A 27,505-nucleotide genomic window follows, 5' to 3' on the forward strand; every position below is an offset into this window, starting at 1 on the left:
CCCCTGTACACATAAGGGCATAAGGAGCAAGAGTTACAACGCCTAACAGCTAGAGACGCGTGAAAGAAAGTGGCGCTGCACCGCGCTCTTCCCGTGTTTTGAAGATCACGATCACCAACGCTAAAAGAGTGACAGGCGTGCGGCCAAACTAAAATTCAGTGACATCAGCACCCGGAATCAGCTTTGTTCCGTTTTGTCGGTGTTGTGTGCGGTGTCAGCAAATTACAATTCTCAACGGAACCAAACAATCAACACCTACCAACCTCAAGCGCCAAACACTAGACGAATCTCTCTTTTCTTCTCCTTCAGAATTCAATCCTTTCAGTGTAAACGTGTAAAGTGGGCCCCGACATAACCGAATTGAGTGAAGAACCGGAAGGCGGACAGTTTCCTTCCACTCGCAAGATTGAGCACGTGCTAATCGGTGGGTGAGAAAATCGGATCTTTCCCAGGCAATAGTGTGTAGCGGCGTGTTGCAATCTTCAAATAGCTGTGCGGTGGACAAAAAAAAATGTCAACGAACGCCCCGCACAAATGGGGCCCGCGATGGAGTGAACACGGTGGCGGCGGTGCTGCTGACGGACGGATTGCCGCCTGTCGCCGTCACGCTCCACGGTACCATTTGTCAACCGGGCGACAAATGATCGTGCTCTCGACGCTGACCGTGCTGTTCGTTCTGACAGGTAAGTCATAATACATGGAGACAAGGGTTTTGCCGAAAGATAAACATTCTCCCGCGCCATCTGTCGGCTGACGCTTACTGTCAATCTTCCGTAGGGTACTACCAGCACTACCGTGAGGATAGAATGCGTTATAGCACGATCGCTCGCAGCCATCTATTCGCTTGCAAGGATTTCTAATTTATTTCACGTTAATTTGTAAACCCGTTATTACCTGGTGGGCGTTTAATGGAAGTAATCACTTCTTAAGCCAACCACATAAATTACCGTAATATGATCAGGATCCGCACGTGACGAACGCTTCGGGGTGAGATATGTCCCAAAGACACTCTTCTCGTGCGCTTGAGTGGGGAGTGTATCATTTAGCCATGTTTTATTGCACGGAAAGGTGGCTGTAGAAATGGATGGCTTTATTTTTTCCTTCCTGCTCCCAACTCTACTCTATCCTACTGGATGTACAACTCCCGTGAGTAACTCTGCGCTCTGACAAATGACTGACCATTACTCACGCATGCATTTACCGGCCTGATGATGAGCCGCCCAACGCACCGTATCTTGGGGGCAGCACTTTGGAAGAGAGCTGCGAAACCTCAGACCACGGCGACGAAGCAGTTTGCGAAAGTTGGAGAGAAATTGAAATTTAATTGCATTCTTCAGGCTATGTGGACGCTTGGGCACGATCACGCGAACGTAGATGTAGATCGTCCGGTATATCCCCCCTGTAGGCTTCTCCAAATGCGATAATGTGCTCGCTCTTGATGAACATATTGTTTTGCCGGTGTCAGCCGGGTCCCTTTTGCTGCATTCTGGGACGGTAGGGCAGGGCTTCGGGTCAAGTAGAATATTTAGCACAAGTGCCAAGTGCTCTCAATGCCCGTGTCACGCTTTTGTACAGTACCTCCGCGCATAACGAGCATGATTGATAACAATGAAGTTAAGGGAGAAATTCGAACCGCTCTTTTGTTCCTCGTTAAAGGATGACCTTATGTTATGATGCTTTTTTCTCGGCTTTATTACCTCTTCCTGTACTGTATATTCACAGTTTCTTCACAGTTTTTACGTTAAAAACGATACCCCAACAAGACTACAAAGTATTCGCGGATTGCAAATACACGTTTACAAACAAGTGCGACAACACGTACGATCGAGTTCGATGTTTCACATTGACACTCTCGATAATGTGTACCATTAACCGTTTTTACAACCATTTTTTTTGCTTTCTTTCTGGACATTCCACACTGTTCGCACCGCTAAAGTGCCCATTTCACGCCATCAACTCAAGAGCTCTCTTCCTGCCATAAGTCTACAAGTGGCTTTGTCAACAGCGTATTAATTTTAGCGCCTACTTCAGAAAGCTAAGCACTTTCACGGTGCAAATTGCCGGTGCTAATGTACCGTCGTCGTTCGCCGGTACTACGGCGAAGCACAGTAAGCGCAAAGCGGTTGCTTCAACCGACGTGCGGATATTGGAAACACATGAAGAATAGAACCGAGCAAACGGGTAAATTATTTTATAAATATTTGCCTAGCATCATCACAGCGTACGGATAAATATTGCTAGAAAACATCCCAAAACATTAGACGAACGGAAAGACACCAAACAAGCGATGTAAACTTCATTAGTCGCCACAACGATTTCGGACACAAAAACCTGAAAACATTTATAATAATTATATAAATGTGAAGCCACGCGAATGCCGCCGCAAGTTCCGTACGGAGATACAAAAAAATGTAATTAAATTATCATCTCAATGGCCTTTGGTTAAATTAAATCGTTTTATTATGCAAACGCTAACTAACGTGCGCTATCGCTTTTGCCCTCTAACCGACCATAATCAAATTCATTTCGATCAATGTCGGGATGTGGCCACAGTGAGAAAAAGAGGCTCCAATAGAGAGAGAGGGGACGAAAAAATGGCTTTCGATAGACGGACGCGATTAGAAGCAAACCACTGAACCCACTGAAACTGATATCTGACAGACGTGCACTCCAATGTCGATCGAACTCCGATCCCCGATCGATGATGATCGTCCAGTTTTTTATTGTCCCAACATAGCAACCAAGCGCAAACGTGAAAAAGACGCTCGCATTTAAATGAGGTGTCAATGGGAAGGTAGACCTCCATATTTCCAAGAGGCGGATCGCGCTCATCATCTTTTGCGCTTCGTAACGTAAACCGTTTCACCGGTGGTGGTGTGATGTACCGGTGTGGAATGGTTAGGATTGGTTTCTAAAATAACCCAAAAAGCTCGTAAAATCTCTAGTTTGTTACCGTTGCCGTTGTTGTCCCACGCAAGAAAGTCATAACAAACCCGCGCTCGCAACACGTGCTGCAACTATTGGGAGGTTCCAAGGTCTTCAAGCTTGAAGTGCCACTTTGTACACATCCACGGGGGCTGGTGTATGAGGTTTTGAAGGGGAAATCGTTTGCATCCCGAGTGATTAACTTCCCGCCATGGGAAATCTTTCAACACACCACAGGAAAGGAGTAAATACCCGGGATGGCAGCAAAATTCGCTTTAGCCAACGCGAAGATGCGCATCAACTTTGATAGACGGCCGGCCGTCACTTCAACTACACAGAGACTGCCGATCGTCACTTCGAAGATCAGCTCACCTACACACACACACACCGGGTTAGCTAATTACTCATTTCTTTTTTTGGGCGTTTTACTTTTGCGATCGACGTGAGAAGCAGGAGCTATTTTTAACAAATGCTTCCTTTTAAAATATTTGGAATTCGCGCGTGAAGAACGCTTCGTGCTTGTTTTCGCCCATTTTTTGCAGGCATAAAACGCGAACAAATTGCCAAAAGGCATAAGCAAACATTTCTTATCCCGCGGAAGGATCATTGATCTTGTCCGTGTCAGTAAAGAGTGTTAAATATATTAGCTCATAAATAGAACTGAACTGTATCCGGAAGGACGCAAAACGAGGTGCATTTTTCTTTACAACTGTTTACCTTGTCTACCGTTTAGCTGATCGGAGCATCACTTGTCCGACCCAATAGGCGTCTCGTCTACCGAAAGCTGACCAAATTAACCTCATTGAACAGAGTGCGCGATGCCCAATAGCTCGCCCGACCAGCCGCATCCTTGGCGTGGGTGGACACAGTTTTGGGAACTGTCAACTCTAAAATCACACCGGTGGTTTCACCGGTGGTGGTGTGATGTACCGGTGTGGAATGGTTAGGATTGGTTTCTAAAATAACCCAAAAAGCTCGTAAAATCTCTGTTCGCGCCCAAACGGTTCGCTCCGACAGTGAACCAGTTGCAGCGCGTGTGAAACACGCAACAGAAGAAAGAGAGAGAAGTTTTAGAACTCTTCACGTTAACGGTTTTTTCATTATTCTCGTGCGCGATCGAATTTATTCCCTCACACCCACACATATGAATTCTTGCGATTCTCTCCCATGCGCGAACGGTTAAAAGCGCGAGCCAGCGCTGAGAGAGTTGTTGTTGGTTTAGAACTTTCGAAGCAGACAGACGTGCAACGGAAAATAAACACAACCAGTTCGGTTTTGGTACTCCGAGTGTATCAATTCCTCGTGTTAGGCAGAAAGAAAATCGGTCTTCCTCCAGGCTGAAGCTAGTGGGCTTCAGCTCTTTTTTCACCGGTTGTTCTCCGCGAGGTGGAGGCCTTACAACCCTCCACTGTTTTCTGCCTTTCCCACGTTGGGGCAGCGCAGTCCCCAACATTTTGGTCCAATCGAACCGCATCATTGTGATACCGGCTTACAGTCCCCGGCGTCAAGGCGTTCCACTGGAAAACAGGGAGACCAGTGGAAGCGACCATCTTGTCCCATTCTGGTCAACCAGGCGACCAGCAAGGTGGAACCACCGATCGCGCAAATCGGTACAATCGGCCATCCGTCGGTCGAACCCAACGCGTGTCCGTGTTTCGCGTGTGTGTGTGCGCGGAGCAATCCCCACGAGAGGAACGCGTCAAGTGTTTCGTAGTCAGTGCGGAACATTCCCGAAAAAACCGTGCCACTGATTCATGAAGTGACAAACCTTCAGTTCAGAAGCAATTCCTTCTAAAGTGCACGTGCCAAGTGTGTGTGTGTGTGTCCATGCACAATACAAGTTATTCTCAAGCGCGCGAGACTTGAGCTTCGTGTGTGTGCGCACGCGCGAGGAAAAGTTCGCGAATTCGTGCTTGTGCGTCCAAACGCAAGCAATTCCTTTAAGACGTGCCCGTGCTTCGGGTGTCTGTGTGCAAAAAACGGTCCCTACCTGAGGGACGCGTCCTAGTGTTTCGTGTGAGAGTGTATGCGCGAAACATTTCCGTTCTAAGCAAACGCGGCTTTTTTCGTGTATGCGAACGCGAAAAGAAGTACGCATATCCGTGTTTCGTGTGAAAGCCGGTGCGCGAAACATTTCTTTCCAAGGTGCGTGTAGTTTTGTTTGTGTGTGCGAGCGCAAAGCAAATACGCGCATCCAAATTCGTGTGAAATTTGTTCGCGAAACATTTTTCTAAAGCGCGTAGCTCTTTCGTGTGTCTGATCGCGATAAGTGCGCGTTCCGTTGTTTGTGCATGTGTGTGTGCGCAAGACAGTTTCATCCAAGCATTGCATGTGCCTGAATTTCGTGCGTCCGAGCGCGAAAAACAATTCCTCTGTCTGGCGCGTGGCTTTTGTCTCGTGTGCGTTTGTGTGTGTGCGCGAGAAGAAGCGCGCGTAGCGAAGTCGTGCGTCCGAGCGCGATAACAATTCCCCTGCCTGGCGCGTTGCCTTTGTCTCGTGTATGTGTGTGTAAACGCGTCGCGAGAAGTGCGCGCAGTAGTGTTTCGTTCGTGTGTGTTCGAGACATTTCCACAAAGGTGCGAGTTCCTCGTATTTTGCGTATGATCCCAGACTCGTGCGCACGCTGTTGTTTCATGCTTTGTGAGTGTGTGTAAGCGTTAGCGTGGCTTAAACAACGCTACCTAAGTGCTTTGAATCCAATTTCTGTTGAATTTCGCAAGCCCGCTGTCGGCAGAAACAAGCGTAAGCGTGGCTTAAACAACGCTTAAGAGTCAAGTGATTCCTTGAACTTTTCCGTTAATTTGAATACCGTGTTCGGTGCAAGTGTGAACAAGCGTGAGCGTGGCTTTAACAACGCTTTCCGGGTAAAAGTGTAAATAGCTTCATCGAAAGGCATACGTACCAAGATGGGTGGCCTGGATCACACTCCGAAGAGATCCCAGGATGAAGCTACCGACGCTAAGGTGCTGATTCACCAGCGTGGCCAAATCAAGCGCAGAGTCACTCTCATCAACAACATGCTAGAGGAAGCCAAAGAAGACCCGACGAAGGTGACTCAAACGCAGCTAAAGGTGTTTGCAAAAAAGCTCGATATTCATTATCAAGAATACTCCGCCGTGCATCGTGAAATCTTGGAATCGATTCCATCATCAAAACTCGATGAGCAAGATGAGATGCTAACGGCATTCGATGTTCTACACACCGAAGCTATGAACAGAATCGAGCAGCTATCTGAAGCGCGGTCGCAGCCTGTGGCCCCAGCAGATAGCACTGTTACGCAGCAATTCATCGTGCAACAACAACCATTGCGAGCGCCTATTCCCAGTTTCGACGGAAGGGTGGAGAACTGGCCCAAGTTCCAGACGATGTTTGAGGACATTGTTGCTAAGGGCAATGACTCCGATGCCATGAAGCTGCATCATCTCGATAAGGCTTTGGTTGGAGATGCTTCTGGTTGGATCACAGTGAAGATGATCCAGGACAACAACTTCGAGCAAACGTGGAAACAGCTGAAGTCCCAGTTCGAGAATCCCCGAGTCATTGTTGACACCCATCTGGCTGATCTCCTGGATTTGAAACCTGTCCTGAAAGGAAACCACAAGGAGCTGTTGGAACTCTTGAAGACAGTTCAACGGCACGTTGGGGGTTTGGAGTATCAGGACATCAAGGTCGACAAATTGTCTGGTTTGTTGTTAACAAAGATCATCACTTCACGGCTGGACGAACAAACTGTTCGGCTGTGGGAACGAACCCAGGAACACGGAAGGTTGCCCGACTTTAACCAAACGCTTAAGTTCCTGCAAAGCGAATGTCAGGTTTTAGAACGGTTCCAGAGTCGGCCCCAAGCAACTTCCGTGAACCAAGGAAGCTCTAAACCATCATGTTCGAAATCCACAAGCCAGAGAGTACATGCTGCAGCACCTACCACAACTAGCCAGCTCTGCCTCTTTTGCAACAGGGCACATCGTCATCACGAGTGTCCCACATTTAAACAGTTCACACTAGCACTACGCAACGCCAAGGTGAAGGAGTTGAAACTGTGTTACAACTGCCTTCGACCCGGTCACCGTTCCAACAACTGTTTATCCAACAGAACGTGCATTAAATGTCAGCGGAAACACCACACATTACTACATGAGGAACCACCAGAACTGCCGGATACCCAAACACAGATGGCAAGCCCCATCCAATCCATGCAGTTTGAGCAGCAGGCTCAAGCATCGAATCATCCAACGTCTAACGCCGCCGTTCCATACAGCCGACCGTTGGAACAAAGGACGGCCATGCTTATGACAGCTCTCGTGAACCTGAGAGACGAATCCAACAGGACGATCCCCTGTCGTGCGCTGTTGGATTGCGGCTCACAGGTGAGCTTCATCTCGAAGGCGATGGCCGATCGCCTCCTCACCTCGCGTATCCCCACACTTGTGCCGATTACTGGAGTCGGTACAGTTAAGACGTGTGCCCGGGAAAAAGTCGTCGTGAACATCGAATCTCGATATTCAACCTTCTCAACAACCGCCGAGTGCCTCGTGATTCCTAAGGTCACAGGAATCATCCCCACAAGCCAGCTGAACGTGTCGAAATGGCCACTACCGCCCGATATCTTTCTTGCCGATCCTGAATTTCATACGCCTGGTCAAATCGACATGTTACTGGGTGTGTCCCATTTCATGCGTCTTCTCAAGTCAAACAGAATGCAGCTACGAGAAGATTTGCCTGACCTGCAAGAGACTCATCTCGGATGGGTCGTTGCTGGAGACGTCGAGGACGAGTCGACCAATCAGCAGAGCTTCATCGCTACCACCACTACGCTTTCCGAGACCATGAATAAATTTTGGGAAGTTGAAGACATCGGAGATATAGATGAAACGACCGAGCATGAAGAATGCGAAAGGATTTTTCTTGCTACCCACCGACGTGACAATGATGGAAGATACATTGTCGCCCTACCATTTCGTGAGTATCCACCTGTACTAACTAACAATCGAGAGCTTGCTTTGCGTCGTTTCCTCTCTTTAGAACGGCGAATGAAGAAAGATCATTCCCTGAAGCTCCAGTACTCCAAGTTCATCGATGACTACGAAGCTCTTGGTCATTGCCATGAAGTCAAGGAGGAATCCGACGAACCGAACAAGGCTCGCTACTACCTACCTCACCATGCTGTCCTACGTCCATCGAGCTCCAGTACGAAGCTGCGAGTGGTCTTCGACGCAACCGCCAAGGCTACAACATCCGATGTAGCTCTCAACCAAGCCCTAATGGTGGGTTCAACTGTGCAGAACGACATCTTTGTCATCCTCGTCCGTTTCCGGAAGCACTTTGTTGTGTTCACAGCTGATATATCGAAGATGTATCGGCAGATCAAGGTCATCTCCGACCACTCGTGCTTTCAACGCATCTTCTGGCGTGCTGATCCAGCACTTCCTCTTCGCGTCTTAGAGTTGACAACCGTCACTTATGGAACATCGTGCGCTCCATTCCTTGCGACTCGGTGCTTACTGCAGTTGAGCATCGACGAAGCGTCATCGTATCCGAAGGCAGTCAACATCATCCGAGACGACTGTTACGTTGACGACATCCTATCCGGAGCCAGCACTGTGGCTGAAGCAATTGAGTGTCAAACCCAGCTCCTAGGGTTGCTCAATTCCGCTGGGTTCCCAGTTCACAAGTGGAGTTCGAACTCTCCAGAGCTCCTGAAACACGTCCCCGAAGCTGACCGTGAGGAACTGGTAACTCTCGGCGACGAAACTGAAGGTGTCTTGAAGACACTCGGATTGACATGGAATCCACATCGAGACGAATTTGCATTCGTCGTTGACCAGTTCATGCAACATTCCAATCCACCAACCAAGCGATCCGTTCTTTCCGAGATAAGCAAACTATTTGACCCGATTGGCTTGCTCTCGCCAGTCATTATCATTGCGAAGCTTATTTTGCAGAAGATTTGGTTGGCTGGACTTCCATGGGACACTAGCCTAGAAGGAGAACTGCTGCAAGAGTGGCTGCAGTTTCGTACATCCCTGAAAAACGTGAATGGCATCAGAATACCTAGGTGTATGGTGCTTCCTAACCACAGTGCTGTTGAAGTGCACGGTTTTTCTGAGGCAGCCGTCAAGAGCACTAAGTACCATCTCAAACGAACGCTCAAGGACGCTAAACTGACATTCGAGGAGTTTGCAACGGTCCTGACTCAAGTGGAAGCTATCCTAAATTCGCGACCGCTGTTTGCGATCTCCGCTGATCCCTCAGATCCAGAAGTCATCACGCCCGGCCATTTTCTTGTTGGTCGTCCTCTGATTGCTACCCCCGAGCCAAGCTACGACAGTACTCCGATGAATCGACTGTCTCGGTGGCAATACTTGCAACAACTGAGGGAGCAGTTTTGGAAGCAGTGGAGAAAGGACTATCTTCAGGGCCTGCAACCACGCAGCAAGAATCAACAGACACTTCCAAACATTCGCCCTGGAATGATCGTGTTAGTTGAGGAAAGAGATTTGCCTTCGCAGACCTGGAAGCTGGGCAAAATCGTGAACATCTACCCGGGACCAGATAACCTCGTACGAGCTGTGGACGTTAAAATCGCCGGAGCGATTTATCGACGAGCCGTATCCCGAATTTCCATCTTGCCAATCGAAGACAACTGCAAACCTGATTGCAGTGCTTCAGAGGATTCTTCTCAGCCCGGGGGTGCATGTTCGCGCCCAAACGGTTCGCTCCGACAGTGAACCAGTTGCAGCGCGTGTGAAACACGCAACAGAAGAAAGAGAGAGAAGTTTTAGAACTCTTCACGTTAACGGTTTTTTCATTATTCTCGTGCGCGATCGAATTTATTCCCTCACACCCACACATATGAATTCTTGCGATTCTCTCCCATGCGCGAACGGTTAAAAGCGCGAGCCAGCGCTGAGAGAGTTGTTGTTGGTTTAGAACTTTCGAAGCAGACAGACGTGCAAACGGAAAATAAACACAACCAGTCCTGTTTTGGTACTCCGAGTGTATCAATTCCTCGTGTTAGGCAGAAAGAAAATCGGTCTTCCTCCAGGCTGAAGCTAGTGGGCTTCAGCTCTTTTTTCACCGGTTGTTCTCCGCAAGGTGGAGGCCTTACAACCCTCCACTGTTTTCTGCCTTTCCCACGTTGGGGCAGCGCAGTCCCCAACAATCTCTAGTTTGTTACCGTTGCCGTTGTTGTCCCACGCAAGAAAGTCATAACAAACCCGCGCTCGCAACACGTGCTGCAACTATTGGGAGGTTCCAAGGTCTTCAAGCTTGAAGTGCCACTTTGTACACATCCACGGGGGCTGGTGTATGAGGTTTTGAAGGGGAAATCGTTTGCATCCCGAGTGATTAACTTCCCGCCATGGGAAATCTTTCAACACACCACAGGAAAGGAGTAAATACCCGGGATGGCAGCAAAATTCGCTTTAGCCAACGCGAAGATGCGCATCAACTTTGATAGACGGCCGGCCGTCACTTCAACTACACAGAGACTGCCGATCGTCACTTCGAAGATCAGCTCACCTACACACACACACACCGGGTTAGCTAATTACTCATTTCTTTTTTTGGGCGTTTTACTTTTGCGATCGACGTGAGAAGCAGGAGCTATTTTTAACAAATGCTTCCTTTTAAAATATTTGGAATTCGCGCGTGAAGAACGCTTCGTGCTTGTTTTCGCCCATTTTTTGCAGGCATAAAACGCGAACAAATTGCCAAAAGGCATAAGCAAACATTTCTTATCCCGCGGAAGGATCATTGATCTTGTCCGTGTCAGTAAAGAGTGTTAAATATATTAGCTCATAAATAGAACTGAACTGTATCCGGAAGGACGCAAAACGAGGTGCATTTTTCTTTACAACTGTTTACCTTGTCTACCGTTTAGCTGATCGGAGCATCACTTGTCCGACCCAATAGGCGTCTCGTCTACCGAAAGCTGACCAAATTAACCTCATTGAACAGAGTGCGCGATGCCCAATAGCTCGCCCGACCAGCCGCATCCTTGGCGTGGGTGGACACAGTTTTGGGAACTGTCAACTCTAAAATCACACTCCATTAACCTCCACTGACCCGCAGGCGGACGAGCAGACATGACGGAGACCAGTCTGCCTGGGGATACTGGGTGAGGGCGTCAAACACTTGCGGCGTCTAACTAACAGCCCGTCCCAAACCAAAACAACCTCGATTCAATAAATCTTCCCTATCTTATTTGCACTATCTTCTCTGTCCCTCGCACAGTAGAGGTGTGCCGCCGTACGGCTGTACGCAACTCCGTGGCACGTCCCGGATGCAGCACAGAATGGCTCACTTCACTCGTAGACGACGACACTGGACACACGGAACGCCGTAGTAGTGGGTCAACTCGATACCCTACTGTGACTAAATTACTACCACTACTCTTACTACTCTACTGCTCCTCTTCGAAGCTGCTCTGCTTCGCCCTGGTTAGTACACACTCCTCTCAAGATGACATGTTCCGATATGACAGTCAATTAAAATTCAACGATTGCAACGATTTTATTTACGCCCATGATTGAATCATAATTTCGCCCGTCATTACGCCCGTCGCCCGGGTTCGTTGGTGCGGGTGTCTGGCTCGGCGAAGCAAAGGCTTACTTGATCGTCTCCCGGCTCTGGTGCTGCAACAAACAAGTGTGGCGCTACTTACGTTTTGGTCTGCCGGTTTCGCACGCGACAAAACTGAGTAAAAAAAACCACCTGAAAGGGTCGCTGCCGAGACCGAGGCGAGCCTGAGTAGCGTTTGAGCAGTATTGTGTCGCAATTTAGTCACACAGAACACCAGGGTAGAATGAGTTGTTTATGTGCATCGGCTATGGTTTGGTTGGTTTCCCGTTCGGCGAGCTTACCTTAGCATTCGCTGCTGGGTGTTTATTGCACACGATCGTTGGGGATCTTTTGTTTCTTCTCAGTATAATGAGCTTGAACCTGATATAATGAGCAAGATATGTTGAAATATGCGTATTTTCAGAAACAGGTCCTTTGGACAGCTTCACAGAACGTAGCCAATAACTTAGAATAAAATCCAATGTTGTCGTTCTACAAATTAAATGCATTTCCCATGTTTGCATTCGGACTCCGCTCCCAACGATACGTGCGCCAATGCCAGCCTGCAATTCCATACACGTCACGTCAACAAGGTTTACAACTAGAATAAATATCCATTACAATTCCCATTCGAACCTAATCACACAGATCGTTAGATACCTTCATGGCGTTCGTCAATCATACACACTACCCCCGGTTTCAAGTGCAGCCCCATTTAGCTCGTGTCAACCGTTCAACATTGCCCGCAAACATTGTTCCCATGTCGACCTAATCATCTATTAAGCATATCAAGATGTCATCGTACAATACGCCGGACCGATCATGGTGCAACGATAGATCACGGCCAGCAAACGGTCTGGATGCACACTCTCGACGGCATAGAGTTAGAGCCAAACCGGACACACAAAACGATTTTTCCCGTGTCGTGTGTACACAACAAACAGGACCTAGTACTTTAATTAGTACGTGTCGCGAGTACGCTGTCGCCCGGGTCGAGGAAATTAGATTCACTTAACTGACCGCCATCAATCACCATCAGCGTGTGCAGAGCGGGTTGCAGCAGCAGCACAGACGTACTGCTAGTTAGTTGCAGTAGCAGCAGCAGCAGCAGCAGCGGCAGCAGCAGCAGCAGCAGCAGCAGCAACTAGTTGGATTGTTCTACACATGGCCAGCCAGTTCGAGGCCAGTTGACAGTTGACAGTGCACACGGATGTCTCTATTCCAAAAGGCTCTGACGTGGCTCTTCCTACAGGTCAGGACGAATTGATGCATCAATGTCGCTGCCTAGTGGAGAGCGCGCGCAAGTACAATAGACTCCCGTCCCACAGAAGCGGAAATTGGAAAACGGAGATGGATGACTTTTTAATGCGCTGTCATTAGGAATGGTGTGTGCGCGAGAACTCAATCTTTACGTCTGAAGAACTCTGGCACTCCACTCAATTTCACACCCTTCCTGGTATGCAGATTTGGTACGGGTCTCACTCCAACTGAAGGTTGTACATGTTGATAGTACGATAAAGCATCCATACCCACGGTAATTGAACGCCATTTGTTGTCCACCGGGATAGCAGAGCTTTAAATAGCGCACCCCATCATCCCAACGCTCGGTCCTCGATCTCGATCTTACGTCAATCGTGGCTAACGATGCATTTAGCAGATCGCTTAAGTACCAGCTGTGAAACAAAACCAGCCACGCTCCCTCTTCCCAAATTTTCCACCCCAAAAGGCAAACCAAATAAACTATTCTGCTGCGAGCGAGGAATGCCAAACAAAACTGAATGCGGGAAGGGAGAAAATTTCACCCACCCTCAAGTACTTTTGCTAACCCTTCTTTTTTCAGTGTGTGTGTGTGTGCTGCAAACGAATGCAAACAAACAAGAACGCACATCACCGTCTCCACCCGCTGGGTGATGGTGTTTATTTAGCAAAAATTTCTTCCCCTTTCTAACAAGTTCCTCTATCCGCTGCTTGCCGATAGTGAGCAGGCACCAACCGACCAGTGGGTGCCAATGTTTGTGCTAGAGCGATAGAGCGTCTACTTATCTTGGATTACGGCTTCGGGAATGGCGAGAATAGTGTTCCGTAATGTGAAACGTTTGCTGCGAGCGAGAGAAGCAAGATAAAACTTATTCACGTGTTTGCTCATCATTTCAACCTTTATCGGGAAGTGTGTTTTATCTAATCAGACTACGCAAAAAAAGGTTCCCAACTGTAATGCTATTAAATTATGATAAAACGACACGTGTGACACATGCCAATTCCGATGTCTGCACGCATCTACATCAATCTTCAACTGTGTAAAACCACAGCCTCAACTTCTCTTGCTTGTTTGCCCATCGAACGGAGACAGCACGATCGACTCCGGCACGATCACATCCGGTGACAGTATGGTGTCGAATTTATTGAGCAATTTGATCGATCCAGTCCATCGATCAAACAATTTGCGCTACGACAAGCGCTGCTACCACAAACGTCTAAAACCACACGGCTTCAAGCGCGATCGATCGAAGACACATCTGCAGCACAGCCGGGGGAGTTCGATCGTCCACAATTGCTTGCAGATTTTTCGTGCACTAGTGAACCGCAGCAAACATACCGAGCTCAAGGTCGCCGCAAGAGATCAGCAGTAGAACAAATATTTATTCTCCTTTCCCTTGTTTCCCCCTGTTCTTTCCCATTGCTGCTTGGTTTGCAATAAAACAAAACTAATCACATGGATCAAATCAAACGCTCATCAGACGCGTCTGGTACTTGTGACGGTATGGAACTATTTTGATAGATAAATATTTACTGCAAACGGTTTAGTGGCTGTTCCGTCGCTTCCATTCCATTTCTATTCTGCAATGTACTACTCGCCTGTTTTAAGGAATGTCTATTTATAGTGGAAACGCTTCATAAATAAACTTAAGCGCACGGCTATTCGGACATTCGGTCCATATAATAGCAATAAAAAGCGATGCAAATTTTACTCGCTACAAATTCACTCTTCACTATGACACGGGAACCTTTTGCCAACAAAACGGCTGTATCTACCCGCTCAGTGCCATTAATCACATTTTTACGGTAAACTGAGCAGCTCATTTCGGGTATTGCAAATCCACATTTCACACACTGCGAATTGCATATTAATCATTTGCAAAGCCAACAGCAAAAGGCCAAACAAACAGGCAAAGAAATAATTCACTTTGAGCTGCAATTTTGATGCACACGGAATGACAAGTCCTGCAAGTAGAAAACAAACAACATTCCACGGGCTTGCAATTGATTTACAACGCGCGCTGACCATTGCCATTCGATGTCCTCACAAAGACCAAAAACCAAATTCCATTATTTCTTCCTAACTGTTGGGATTGACATTTAGTTAAGCGTTTTTCTGGGGGTGCATTTTTGAGGACGTAAAACACTATGTTGGAGTCAATTCTGTCGCCTAACGATCTGTACAACAAGCTGCACACACAAAAAACAGTGTGAACGCTTTAAAACAAGCGTATAAATAAGTGTAACTCATTTCGCAGTCAAACTAGCGCGGCTGACTGTCGATACGCACGCTTCTTTTTATCTTTTCCTTTATTTCTCTCACGCTTACGCGAGATGAGACGACCAAAACGAAACTCTGCTCGAGTGAATTCATCCATCGGATGAATTAATGTCCTTCTCGCTACTATCCCCGCGGCCCCAGACCGAGACACCGTGACGTCTGCTAACAAAACCGTTCTCTCGTTCTCTCACTTAACAGACTGACGGAGATTTTATCTGCCTTCCCTGCTGCAAGCTACTGCAAAGCGGTGGGAAACATTACACTCTAGCCTCCGCCTCCGTAGCGATCGTAGCGGCAATATGTAAGATTAACCGCCGAGCGCAAATCGTCAAAACATACCATCCATCATTCGCCTAACCCGGCGTCTAACAACGATGCGATAGCGACGTGATGAAGTTTTTAAGGTGTTGGACCATTTGTTTCCCGGGTTGTGCATGTGGGTTTTGTTGAGTGATTTCTCGGCCCTGCCCGGCGCAATGTGCCTAACGTGACCGCAAGATGTCATATCATTCGGCAGACCCGCACCAATTAATTCCCCGCGCAGCCAATGCGGCTAAAAATACTAATCGCTAATGGGTTTGGTGAAAGTTTTATTTACTAAATCGGCATCAGTGTGGCATGAATTGGCAGGCTGATCATTCATGCGTGTTCTGGTCAAACGAATGTTGTACAGGCGTGGACAGACATCTGCTTCCAGACAGGCCGTTCATTACCGAGTGGCCGGCGGAAATCTTCTGAAATCAGATTTTTATATAAACAAGCGTAAATTTACTTTCATACGCAGGATACGATCACCGTTCTGACGGCATAGGGACACGATGATCGTTCCATATCCTCCCCGATCCCAGGAAATGCTTTTAGTCGCGTATTTTATGTTCCAAAAAAACCAATTACACAAATCAGAGTGTAAAACAAATTGAAAAAAACACAATTTTTCTTGCAAATGTGTTCCCCGCCAAACAAAACACACAAGCGGAGCCGCATTGGCACAAACTGTGCCAATAAATCAAGTACTTCCATAGCGTTCCCCGCATCATAAATAAAGACATTGCCGCCACACAAAACTCTGCACCAACCACCACCACACATGGAGAGCAAAATGCCAAAAAAAACGCAGAAAAACAATAAAGATTAAGGCTTTTTAGCTCTTTGTTCTTAATAGTTTTCAAACCCGTGAAAAATCAAGAAAAATTGGCTTTTAATCTTTTGCACACACAGCGTGCTCTTATGCCGTTGAAATGTTTTGATTGCTCCGGTATCGGTTGCTAATAGATTTATGCCTTTACCGTTGGAGCACATTTGACTTTTTGCTTGCAAATTCTGTTGGAATCGATAAAGCCTGCGCGCCAGTGCGCCAAGAAGCGTTAAAGAGGATTTGTTTAAACTTACACCCCGAAAGGTTATAATGTGCTTCGAAAGGTAGAAAAACTAATTCACCACCCGCTGCGAGCTTGCGGCGAGATGCAGCGCACTCGGGGGAATACGGTCCCCGAATGGTAGCTGCAAACCACCGCCGCCACCCAGCGAAACCTATTAAACGGTCCCGCGACCGAGCCGGGCTGCGCCGATCCCTGGAAAACAAACGCAAACATCAAGACAGTTTTTGCACAACAAACGCTCCGTGTGAAAAAGGGGCCCATAAATCATACACCGAAGGCCAATTCCTTCGTCGGTATCGCAAACACAGACACACATACACATACCGGGGCTCGTAAAACCAATATTGAATGTAGAGAGGTAGAGCAAAGGTAAGTCTACGAAGAGCAATAAAATGTAAAACGGCTCAGTAAACAACCAACTGCGCGTGTGCTCTGTCGGCGCGCGGTTTTGCACAGGAACCACAACATAATATCCATAATATCCTTCACGTCCTGTTTTAATGGAGTGTGAAAAGTGCACTCCGTCAACAGCGGACGTAGTGATGAAGCCGTGCAATGCCGTCGCCAAGATATCTTGACCTCCAATTGGCACTGGAAAGTGAGAAAAGTGCTCTCGTTATACTGCGGCTTGCGTCCCTTCAAGAGCATCAAGAGTCGAGCAGTTCATTGGCGTCGTAAGTCAACTCGTGTCAACTGTCAAACGGGGCAGCCGTTCACGTTGCACTGCGTACGCGCAATCACCACCAACGGGTCATAACCACCTTCGATTGGATTGAACCACGAGGACCCTTCGCTTCGGCAGTATTTACAGCCCACACGCATCGCATCGCCTTCGGGATTCAATTGTGCCACGTCACTGACCACTGGCTGCGATGTATTAGCATACCCTGTAACTAGCAGAAACTATCTGCAAACTATCGCTGCAGATCGGAACAGCCTCAATTAGGCGGGCAGAGTTGAGTGCAGAAATTGTAAGCCTTTACACACCACAAAAGATCCCAATTACCATCCCCCTGTTCCGTGTTCCAGGAGGGGCGCCACACACTTATTTGGAGGAGACGCCCCGAACGAAGTTGATGGTGGTGATGACAGGGCTAAATCGTAACAGAATGCAGTATGCGTTAGAGGTCAGAAAGGGGTACAGAAAAAAAGCGGGACATTAAATGACATATTGTGTTGCAGATGCAGATACGCTGGGTACGTGCGTCTAATGAACGTCTTGACAGGTTGCCAAAAACGGTTTGACGCTCTAGTTGAGTCGGGTGCCCGTTTTTCCCCTCTCAAAGTCATTCTGCGTACATTACGCCTGGCGGAAAGGTGGTGCATCAGGATCGGTAAAGCACACAACATCAAGTTGTATCAACTGGGAGCTGATGTACCTCAAAATGATGGTGTCTTTTGCTTATAGACAAGTCATACCAGACATGTTGAACTTTTTGCTGAACCAAACAGGCAAAAACAGACACAGTCTTGAACGCAGCGTCCAATTAGTGGCCCGGGGAGCTACCAGATGATTACAGGCTGTCGACCATACTGCGTGAACACTTCATAACTGCCCGGTGCTATTAGTTGCTGGTAGCAACAGACGATCTTCAAGGTTCGCGGCCGAGATCGTCGTCCGAAATGGATCGTCACCGTTTGGGAAAGAATTAATTAGCGACGACAGCGTACAGATTCGGTGTGCGTTTCGGGCAGGGTATTACTGTTACTACCAGTTACTTTCTGGTAGATGTCATCATCTTGTTCTATATCTCGAATTTGTATGTGCTTTCGTCATAGCATTGCATCTGTGCAATGTCTCCCCTCAATAATGGTTTGCAAATTCCTATGAATTCCATCAACGAAATAAAATATCCTCGACATTTTCCACATTCTTCAAATTCCCCACTGGGGGATTGATAAACAAATAGAATTTGCGAACGATCGCACACGGCTTCCGCTTCACTTCAAACTATCGGACCGAGCTGACGTCAGGAAGCGAGGTGTGGTGACGTGCATCATTTCTCCACCGGAAGAAATCGGATCCTCCACATGGTACAGGAAGACCTAAAAATAGTTCATTGCCAATGATGGAATTTGCATGGCTAGTTTCATTGATACACCTACGAGTTCAATGCTTTCCGAGAGGGGTGGATCAGGTGATCTAGTTGATAGATGCACCAGCTCCTACCAAGCCAGTGAGGATCGTATGCTCATTGAAAAAGTTGTCAAGTATTTAGTTACGGTCTAAGAAGTTATCATGATCGATCAATAAGGATCGTTAGAATCCAAAAACGAAGACCAATGATCAATGAATGCCCCTGAAAGGCACAAATACACAGGCAAGAACAAGTGGATCCCATCCAGAGAGTGGTCAAAGAACCGGTCTCTCTTTCTGCATTAAAATCGGTCAATGTGCTACATTTGGAAGCGTATTATTTATCGCCCTTCCTTTTTCGGATGGTACTTTGCCGTAACCCCTTCAGGACATTCTCTTTTCCTTGTTGTTCTCCACAACAGCAGAACGGGAATAACAAGCCGGATCATTCAGCGTTGGGATCCCTGTTCCAAAAACTCTTAAAAGCTCTTAAATCTCCGCTTCCATTATCGATTCTCTCGCAACGATGGCGCTAACGAGATGGTTATTCTAACGTTCTTCCCTGAATGAACAACAGTAGCTCCAAAAGAAACCCGAAGCGTGATGCAGCGATCGCGATCAAGCCTTTCAATAAACTCCTATCAGCTTAATTAACCGAAACTTGGAACGTCCAAAACTGCACATCAGTTGCAGAAAATGCACTTCATTACTTATATTTCGTTTTGATCCTCTTCTTTTCGCCCAGAAACTTGTCTCGAAACAATCGGAGCGAGTTTTTCATCGTGCTTTTGTGGTGTGCAGCAAAAAAAAACTCTTGATTTTGCTCCATCACAGCCGTTTTTTTTTGGAGCATTATGACGCGTTAAAAATGCCTCATGCATATAAATATGTTCCAGCGATCCTCTAGCGCAGATAATCATACCTTGATTTATGAAGGTGTGACATTAGTCAGCGTGAAGAAACTATCTACCATTAGATGGAAAGATCACCGCAGGGACACCGTGCAACAGTGCGCCAGCGACGGCGGGTCGAAAAGATTAATGTCACCGATAATTATTCAATTTGTTGACAGCTTCTTAGCCTGATTGCTACCTTATCGGTAAGAAGCATCGGATCGGTCGATTGACTGCGTTCTGGAGGTATGATCACGCTTGGCAAGCGGCTTGAGAGCCCGTTTGTCGGTTACAACAGTGTTACCGTCTTTCAATTACGCTGCGATTACAACGCTCAATTTGAATAAACTTACACCCTGGAACCCTGGGGGCGTATTATTTATGTTTCTTGTAGTCTTTGGAAGTGGTACAATGTAATTCTGGCTTTTAACGATCATTCAATGCCTTCCAAACCCCAACTCTTGTGTGTTCATGTTAAACTTAATTTTAATTATGATTCAAAAGCGCCAAAGCACCATGACAAGTAGGACACATGTTTGCAAGCTAATGATCACATCTGTTCTCGTTCGCTTATGCCACATTAGTCAAGATTTTTGCCCTCACGAAGCCGCCACAGTGTCTTACAGGATCGCTCCGTTGCGGTTGCGGTTCGTTCCCGAGATCCTTTTCGTTGGCGAATGGAATGCAATTTTGGCGGCTGATTTATAATGCTAAACTTCCACACCGCCAAGCGTGTACAAATCATAAATAATTGACCGTATAAGCTAAATAACACAACCGTAGCGTCATTATTAATTGACCCGAGAAGCGCTGGTGTGTGAAATTTCTCTTCCCAATCAAGGGTGGTGTTTTGGATTAATTTTTCCTCCGCTTCCTTACACCGTAAATGAAAACATGGGTAATAGGATTTTGGATTTTGTTAGTATTTTGTCACGTTTTTATATAATTTCCCTTCTTTCTCTCTCTCCTTTTTTCTTTTCATGTTCACACAGCCTCGCTACCTGCTGCAATGGGCCACCAGAGAAGTTACAGTATCGAGCCAACTGCATCGAATGCATCCGATGGAACAACTAACAGGTTTGCTTTAGTGTTTTTTTCTCCTTCCTTCTGCTGCTGCATCTTGTATACAAACTTGTGCGTGTGTTAGTGTGTGTGTGTGTTCAACGTTAGTCGATCTGCATCTTTTAGAGCGGCTGTATGCATGCCTTCTCTCTTATCAAACGCTTTTAATCATGACGCTCGCAAACGGGTGCAGTATTACGACGACGACGACGACGACCGACCGACCGAATCGAACAGGATTTGCGAATGGCATGCAGTTGCTGCGATCCCTGTGTTTCAGCGCAAGAACGCACAACTATTTTGTTTGATTTATAGACGAGCAAGTGCACACTAGGACTCCTCAATATTTGGCGCGCGCGCACACACACGCACAGCTCAAACCCGCATCATATTACGTTCCTCAAAACCCGAAAAACCTTGGAGCAAATTTTTAATGAGGTGTCCCATATGGAAGATCCAAACGAGCGAGCGTTTTGGTAGCGACTTGTGCTATTGCCAACCACCTAATGGTTAAACGGGCACAGCGGGGCAGAATGTTGGAACAAGCATGCATAAGTTGTATGACCCCAGGAGGTCCAGAGGGTGCGCGCTCTCTCTCGCTACTCTTCACAAGTTTTGCTCGCAGCGTAGAATCAACTCCGAAGAATTTGGTTTTATTACATATTAGTTTCCGAACGAGATCATTTTCCTGTTTGTTCGGCCGTTGTGCTACGCTAATAATATGCCACTTTTCCCCCTGTTTTCCCCCCGAATTAATAATCCCATATTGGGTCTTTTCAAGCCACACATTTGCGTTTTTGTTGCAATGTCCACTCGCCTCCAGACGCCTTTTAAAGATTGCTTAATTAATAAACAGACTGGCGTTGGTGAAAAATCTCGCCCCATGGTGCATAACGCGATCGATAAAAACAAGGTGCGGGAGAGTCTCTGGCTGTGGGTGATAATAACCTGCTGAGAGAGTGGAGCACCACAAACCCAAACTGCTATAGACCACGTCAATTTGCATCTGCTCTGCTGCTAATAGGATTAAAGACTCACTCGACGCAGCGGCGCTCCGGCAGGACACAGGTAGCGCCTGCACACATGCAAAACCCCATTCACCAACACTATTTGTCTGCCTAATGATGCTGCAGAATTCAGTTTCGTTCCACTCATTTAGCCCAAAACTGAAGGCTCCCTACTGTGCCGAAGAAATACAAAGATGCGAAGGTTTCTATTTTTTCCCCCGTGTGGCGATGAAATGCAAACCATTTAAAAAGACATTTTTCAAAGCCCATCCTTTCTGGTGGGAAAACCAGGGATAAAACTGACTCCAAATGAATAGCTAACGAAGTCACCGTGCAAATCTAGGGTCTGGCGTTTGCATTCCAATCTCATTTGCTGGAGTGCTAAAATCGAATCAGGCATGATAAGCGAAGGTAAACGAAACAGAAAACGGCAACAGAATTCATATCTTACCATTTTGAATTGCCGTTTGAATAGAGCGTTGCATATTTTAATAAAGCCTGCGATCATAACTGTCGCTTCGATTGGGTGCCAAAGATGGCAGTTGAGCAAAAAAAAAACGGGGGGAGTTATTTCAAACATTTCAACCAATAAAACTGTGTTCCGAGAGCCTTTGCCGAGAGGTATCAACTTTCCAAGCGCGGTTTAATGTGGAGACCTTAAGGCATTCTCCGAGGATCAGAAGGTGACTTAATGAAGTTATCGCTTCTACTAACATATGGCTTTATTACATTGATCGCTCTACAGTACAGCTGTATTAGCATTGCAATTAAAAGGAATGCTTTACTACATTCGCTGTAGCAAATCAACATTCGAATGCGGCCTCCGATAACCTAATAAAACTGCGCTAGCAATTTAAAAACCGATTCGTCCGAAAGACATTCGACCCCTTATTGCATCCCGGTGGCTCGAGCGATCTTCGAGCAACTCTTTCCGCAACAACAACAACACCAAACGACAGAACAGATCAATCTCGCTACCGTCGAGGGAAGGCGGTCGCTTCCATTCCGTAACGATCAAAGCTGTTACTTGCTTGCGCGCACAAGTGTACCGGCGCGAGTATGTAAATTTTCTAATTCACTTACCCCTCAATGCCTGTGTGTGTGTCAAGATCCAAGGGTAGCCTGCTGCCCTGTCCAGTCTAGCGGGAGTTCCATTCGCCAATGTTGTGTGACGACGGCTTGACGCGTGTTCAAGCGTTCGGCGGGGCTCCACCATGTTCCAGCACAGAACAGAAGTAAAACGCTGCGCGAGGGAACAAGAGGTGAAAAATTAATTAATTGACATTGCTATTGACCATTGGATTTATCTAGCCGTTTATATTCCGTTTCATTTGTAACTGCCCGAGCTGGCAGCCGGTTGCACCAACCGAACGCTAAGCCCAACTCCCTTGCAGACTTGCTGCCATTTAAGCCTTCCGGATAAAATAAGCTACATGGAGCGGGTCGATCGTAACAGCAGCTGGAACCGCAACGAATTCACCCACCGTGAGTTATTAGTTCAATCAAAAGGTACTAATCCCTGGTGGGTGGAAATTCGCAATCATCAGAAGGTGGCAACGAAGGCGCTGTAGAGCCCTTTTAGTAACAAGAATGCATGGTGTTAATAACTCTGGGGGAGTGGAAGAAAGGGCAAACTACTGTGCTCGCTAACGATCACATAATGGGTAGTAAAACATCTTTATCGACTGACCCTAATCAGTGGAATAGTACCACCTTTTAGCATGCCTTAGCACAGACAACCGGACTTGGAAAAGGAACCAGTAGCCAACTGCAATAATGGAAAAGAGGCAGGCACACACAAAAACTCCATTTTTCCATTTTTCAATTCACACGCACATGTAAATGCCTTCATACCTTTGTCGCTTTTGCCTTTCTGGGCAGCAGCGGGCAGCCAACTCGGTGCAAGATAAATGTGCATTTTCAATTTATGCATCCCGCGAGGTATTATTACGCTACAGGCAGGGCTCGTGTAGTCGTTGCAAAAACGAACAAGCGATGGAAAAAAGCACTTCGATTAGATTAGCAGATGATATGTCAATTAGTGTGCCGATTACAGGCACACAGACACATCGATTGAAATACGGTTTTGCCTCTTTTAACCGTAATCTATCAACGACTTCCGGCGTGTAGTGCTAGTTTCAGCGGATGCTTTTAAGTGTACACTACATACTTTCGCCATTTCTTGGGCTCTGATTGCCCTAATTGGACAGTCATAACACGATAAGTCCTAACGACATTGACAATCCGAAACTACAAGACTTAATACCGACGATGGCGTATAATTTGCCAAGTCACATGCCGTCTCTCGATAACTCTCACTCTCCTCCAAAGCCACCAGAGTAAGGCCACGGCATCTCAATTTGCATAGTCATCAATCCTAGACATTGATCGCTAAATAAACCAATTTATCTGCCCGATGACAAATAATCCACCCACACATGCACACGCACACGAACACATCAAAATGCATACATTCTCTCCACACGACTTGCAGTTGCACTTGCACTCCTTCTGCTCCTCCACATTGTGTGTGTGTGTGTGTGTGTGTGCGTGTGTGTGTGTGTGTGTGGCGCGCTGTTGCGTGCTAATTCCCCGTCCGCCAGCGGTAAACAAACATTTAGTCTTCGCCAACGTCAATCATCCCCGACCAGTCAGTCGGCAAAGGGTGGAATGATTGATGAAGAGAATTCGCCATACCGGTTGCAAATCCCCAAGTGTTTCCCCGCAAGCCCTCCTGGCTGTTGAGCAGATGATACAACCGCGGTATTCGGCCAAAACTGGGTGGAAGTAAGGACGTTGGACGTACGATATAGTATTTCCACAATGCTGACCTACAAAAACCGGCCCGGATACACTTGGTTACACCCCGAGAACGCTAGAACCCTCAGGAAACGGACCTCCAACGAAGATTTTCCCCTCCTGGTGATGATGATGCGAAGAAAATGCGGGAAATAAAACCAAATTATGCACTTCTACCGCGCCGCGCCTCTTCGGAAGTTGCCCAGAAGCTGCATCAACATGATTTGGGGATGAGAGGAGGGAGCATGGGAATTATTAACCGATCAACTTCTCCCGCATACCCGTGCAAAGGAAGAAGGGGTGCAATTATCCGTGTTTCTGTTTTTGTTTTGACGTCCTGCTTCACGTCCTGCGCGCATTTGGAGATCATTGCGTACGTGGCTGTAGACGCGCCCCGAGGGATCGCGGTTCATCTTCTGATTCATCGCCAAACCAGACCACACCACCTGTTTCCGAGTGTTGCTTCGTCTGCGTGCGTGGTGTGTCTGGTGTGTAATTACTATCATTTGCAAGCGAATTATTTGTTCAGCCTGATCGTGTCTAACACAGTTGCATGCTAATAAAAAAAAACATTTGGTGGGAGATAAAGATTGCTAATATCATAATTGAAACCAATGAAGAATGGATATTAGCGTCTCTGAATGATCGGTAACGAGCTGAATCGAGATCGTTTCTGGCGGCAGACAGAGATTGTTATTTTTAAATACCCATCCTTGATGGGATGAGAACGGTATGGAATTGTTTTCGTAATGTCCAATATGGGGCATCTTCAAATTGGAAAACGGACCTGACAGACTGATGCCTCGATCAAAATTTAGCATTTTTTGAGACCTTCTTCTTTGTTGTATAATACGTCCTACATTAGAATATCATTTAATAATAATTAAACTTGTCTACCTTTTTAAAAGCTAGTGCGTCTACCTAATAGACCATCGGATCATCTCCATTTTAACGAGCGTACTAACAAACAATAACCTGTGTGTGCGACAGATCATCGCTATCATGCGCTACAATGTAAAGCTGTCTTTAACTTAATTATACAAGCCGTTTACTTCATACAGTAGAGTGTTTTTGTAATGCATTAACTAGCATTATTGCAACGATATTACCCGCATCTCTCTTTCACGCAAGCGTTTAGTGTTGCACGTCAGGCTGAGTTATGAGGCTCCCAGGGCCGGACACGATCGTCTCGGATACATAAATACTCGCTGTGGCACCTCGCCGGGTGAGATTAGATAAGTGAACGTGAACACGGTAACTCGATGCTTATTAATCCAAAACCCCTTCCTTCAAGAGGAAGCCACACAGTGCCACATATCGCCCAGCGACGCAGTTTCACTCCTTCAATCTGCGTTTACTTGCGCACATATTGCGCATATGCACATATGACCGTGTGTGTGCAGAATATCTAACAGTTGTGCAGTTTTAATGCACGCGCCTGTTAAAAACATATTTCAACGAGACAAGATTAAGATGATGGCCAATAGTGCCACTTGACACATGGCGGACCGCCGTCTTTCCCACCATTTGTTAGTGACGAATCCTTTGATGTTCCTCTCGAGAGCTTGATCGACATATACACACACACACACATGAGAAGATCCATTCCTTTTTTCATATACACACACACACGCATACATACTCGTTCAGCCCTCCCACCGACGGTACCAAGTATCTTGCTCGATTTCCACTTCAACAGAACCGCCAGTACGCTCACCAAACGCACCGCCGGTTCGCAAACAAACGGTATGGTGGTGCCGCTATGGAGTGGACCGACGCCACTAGCAACATCCGTACCGGGTAGAGGGAGTAGCAGCAGTACCACGTCGAGACGGCGAAACATACGACCGCGTCGCATACACCACACGGGAGTTGTTCGTAGCGGGCGCAGTAACACCGGCGGAACCGGCGATCAAGTAGTAGCTGCTAGCACTCATAGACACCATAGCAAATCGATCGATCGGTAAGCAAGTTTTCATCTCCCTCTCCCACCCATTTGGCACGATTTTCCCTGTAAAAAGTTGTACAAAGTTAATAATTAAAAAACACTACAAAATTCAACAAGTCGTCAGACACACGCGACACACCAGACGGAGAAGTTCGCGCGGTAGTTGTATCGATTTATCGATTTGCATCTGCAGTACAAACGAACGCTTATCACGCAATCATTCCGCCTAAGCAGTCAGCTGTCGCGGTAGAATCGTTTATGCCCTTCATGCCCCGTTGTTGCCTGTACATGTGCGTGCCTTCAATGTTATAGATAAATGTGTATAGTGGGGGGAAAAGACGGGGACACTCTGTTCGTGCACTTGACTAACTAGTCCCGGTTGACTAACCATATCTCGCCTTCCTCCTCCACCTCTAGCAGAGTTTCATCGACTAGACAGCAACAGCCGATGGTGTACAAGAACCTCCAGCAAGGCTCCATAACGCTCGAGATGGGATCACATGCATTTCTGGCGCCGGATCAGAACCGAACGTTAACGTACCTGAACAGAGCCGACTCGACGGTAAGTGAGGTGGTTCTGTGAGACCTTCTCAAGGACGGGGAGTTGATTTATCGCCCGTATCGATCACATCTCTTCCAGGTAAATCGACATCGCGCTCCCTCGATGAAGCGAAAAAATGGACGCCCACCACAGGGTTACCATCATCGCGTTAAGGCTCCCGGTCACTTGGTATCTGGAGGTGGTGGTGGTGGTGCAGGTGGAGGTGGTAGCGGTGGCTCTGGTGGCTACAGACGCAATCACGGCTCACCACTGCACCCAAAGTCGACAACGGTTGGTGATCTTTGCATAAGCTGCCCGCCGGAACGGACGGCGATCGCCCGCAAAGGCCTGGACGGTGTGCTGATTGAACCACCATGCCTGTCCACCTGCAACGGGCGCCCAATTTCCAAGGAACTGTACGAGCTGGAAACACTGTTCGGCCCCCGGATGAACTTCATTCTGCCGCACTCGAACGGTCCACCGTACAGCTTCATGGCAAAGGTGGTCAGCAAACAGACGGGCAGCACGGTACTGACATGCGATCTACGCTACCGCGTAATCGTGAAGCAGTGCAAACGGTACAAACCGAAAAACCGTGACCTCAAGGTTAGCTGCAGCCTGGAAAACATCTGGGGCTCGCGGTGCACGTTCCACTGTCGCAGCGGAGGATACCTGAGCCGGCCAAACTCGTACGTCGAATGTGGCGAGAATGAACTGTGGGAAGGAGAAGAACCGTACTGTATATTTAATGGTAAGGGATTTCGATCGAATGAA

The 27,505-nt window shown here is 47.2% G+C and overlaps 2 protein-coding genes across 12 annotated transcripts in view; one reads left to right on the plus strand and one right to left on the minus strand.

Annotated features, from left to right (window-relative positions):
- LOC1270822 (pickpocket protein 28) overlaps window positions 1-23,215 on the minus strand; it is a 40,883-nt gene extending 17,668 nt beyond the window's left edge. For both annotated transcript variants that reach the window (XM_061657431.1, XM_061657430.1), the window contains exon 1: window positions 22,527-23,215. The gene's annotated coding sequence lies outside the window, so the exon portion shown is untranslated. The remainder of the gene's footprint in view (window positions 1-22,526) is intronic.
- The window catches only part of LOC1270821 (uncharacterized), a 35,377-nt gene that overhangs the window by 6,422 nt on the left and 1,450 nt on the right, over window positions 1-27,505 (plus strand). For 5 of the 10 annotated variants that reach the window (XM_061657437.1, XM_061657432.1, XM_061657438.1 and 2 more), the window contains exons 2-6: window positions 310-683; window positions 20,367-20,451; window positions 25,942-26,205; window positions 26,608-26,752; window positions 26,831-27,482. In XM_061657437.1, coding sequence (XP_061513421.1) covers window positions 512-683; window positions 20,367-20,451; window positions 25,942-26,205; window positions 26,608-26,752; window positions 26,831-27,482 — 1,318 coding nt within the window. In that variant the 5' untranslated portion in view covers window positions 310-511. The remainder of the gene's footprint in view (window positions 1-309; window positions 684-20,366; window positions 20,452-25,941; window positions 26,206-26,607; window positions 26,753-26,830; window positions 27,483-27,505) is intronic. The other 5 variants (XM_061657439.1, XM_061657435.1, XM_061657440.1 and 2 more) reach the window with 3 other exon arrangements.

This window comes from Anopheles gambiae, chromosome 3 (assembly GCF_943734735.2).
Source record: "Anopheles gambiae chromosome 3, idAnoGambNW_F1_1, whole genome shotgun sequence".
NCBI lineage: Eukaryota > Metazoa > Arthropoda > Insecta > Diptera > Culicidae > Anopheles > Anopheles gambiae.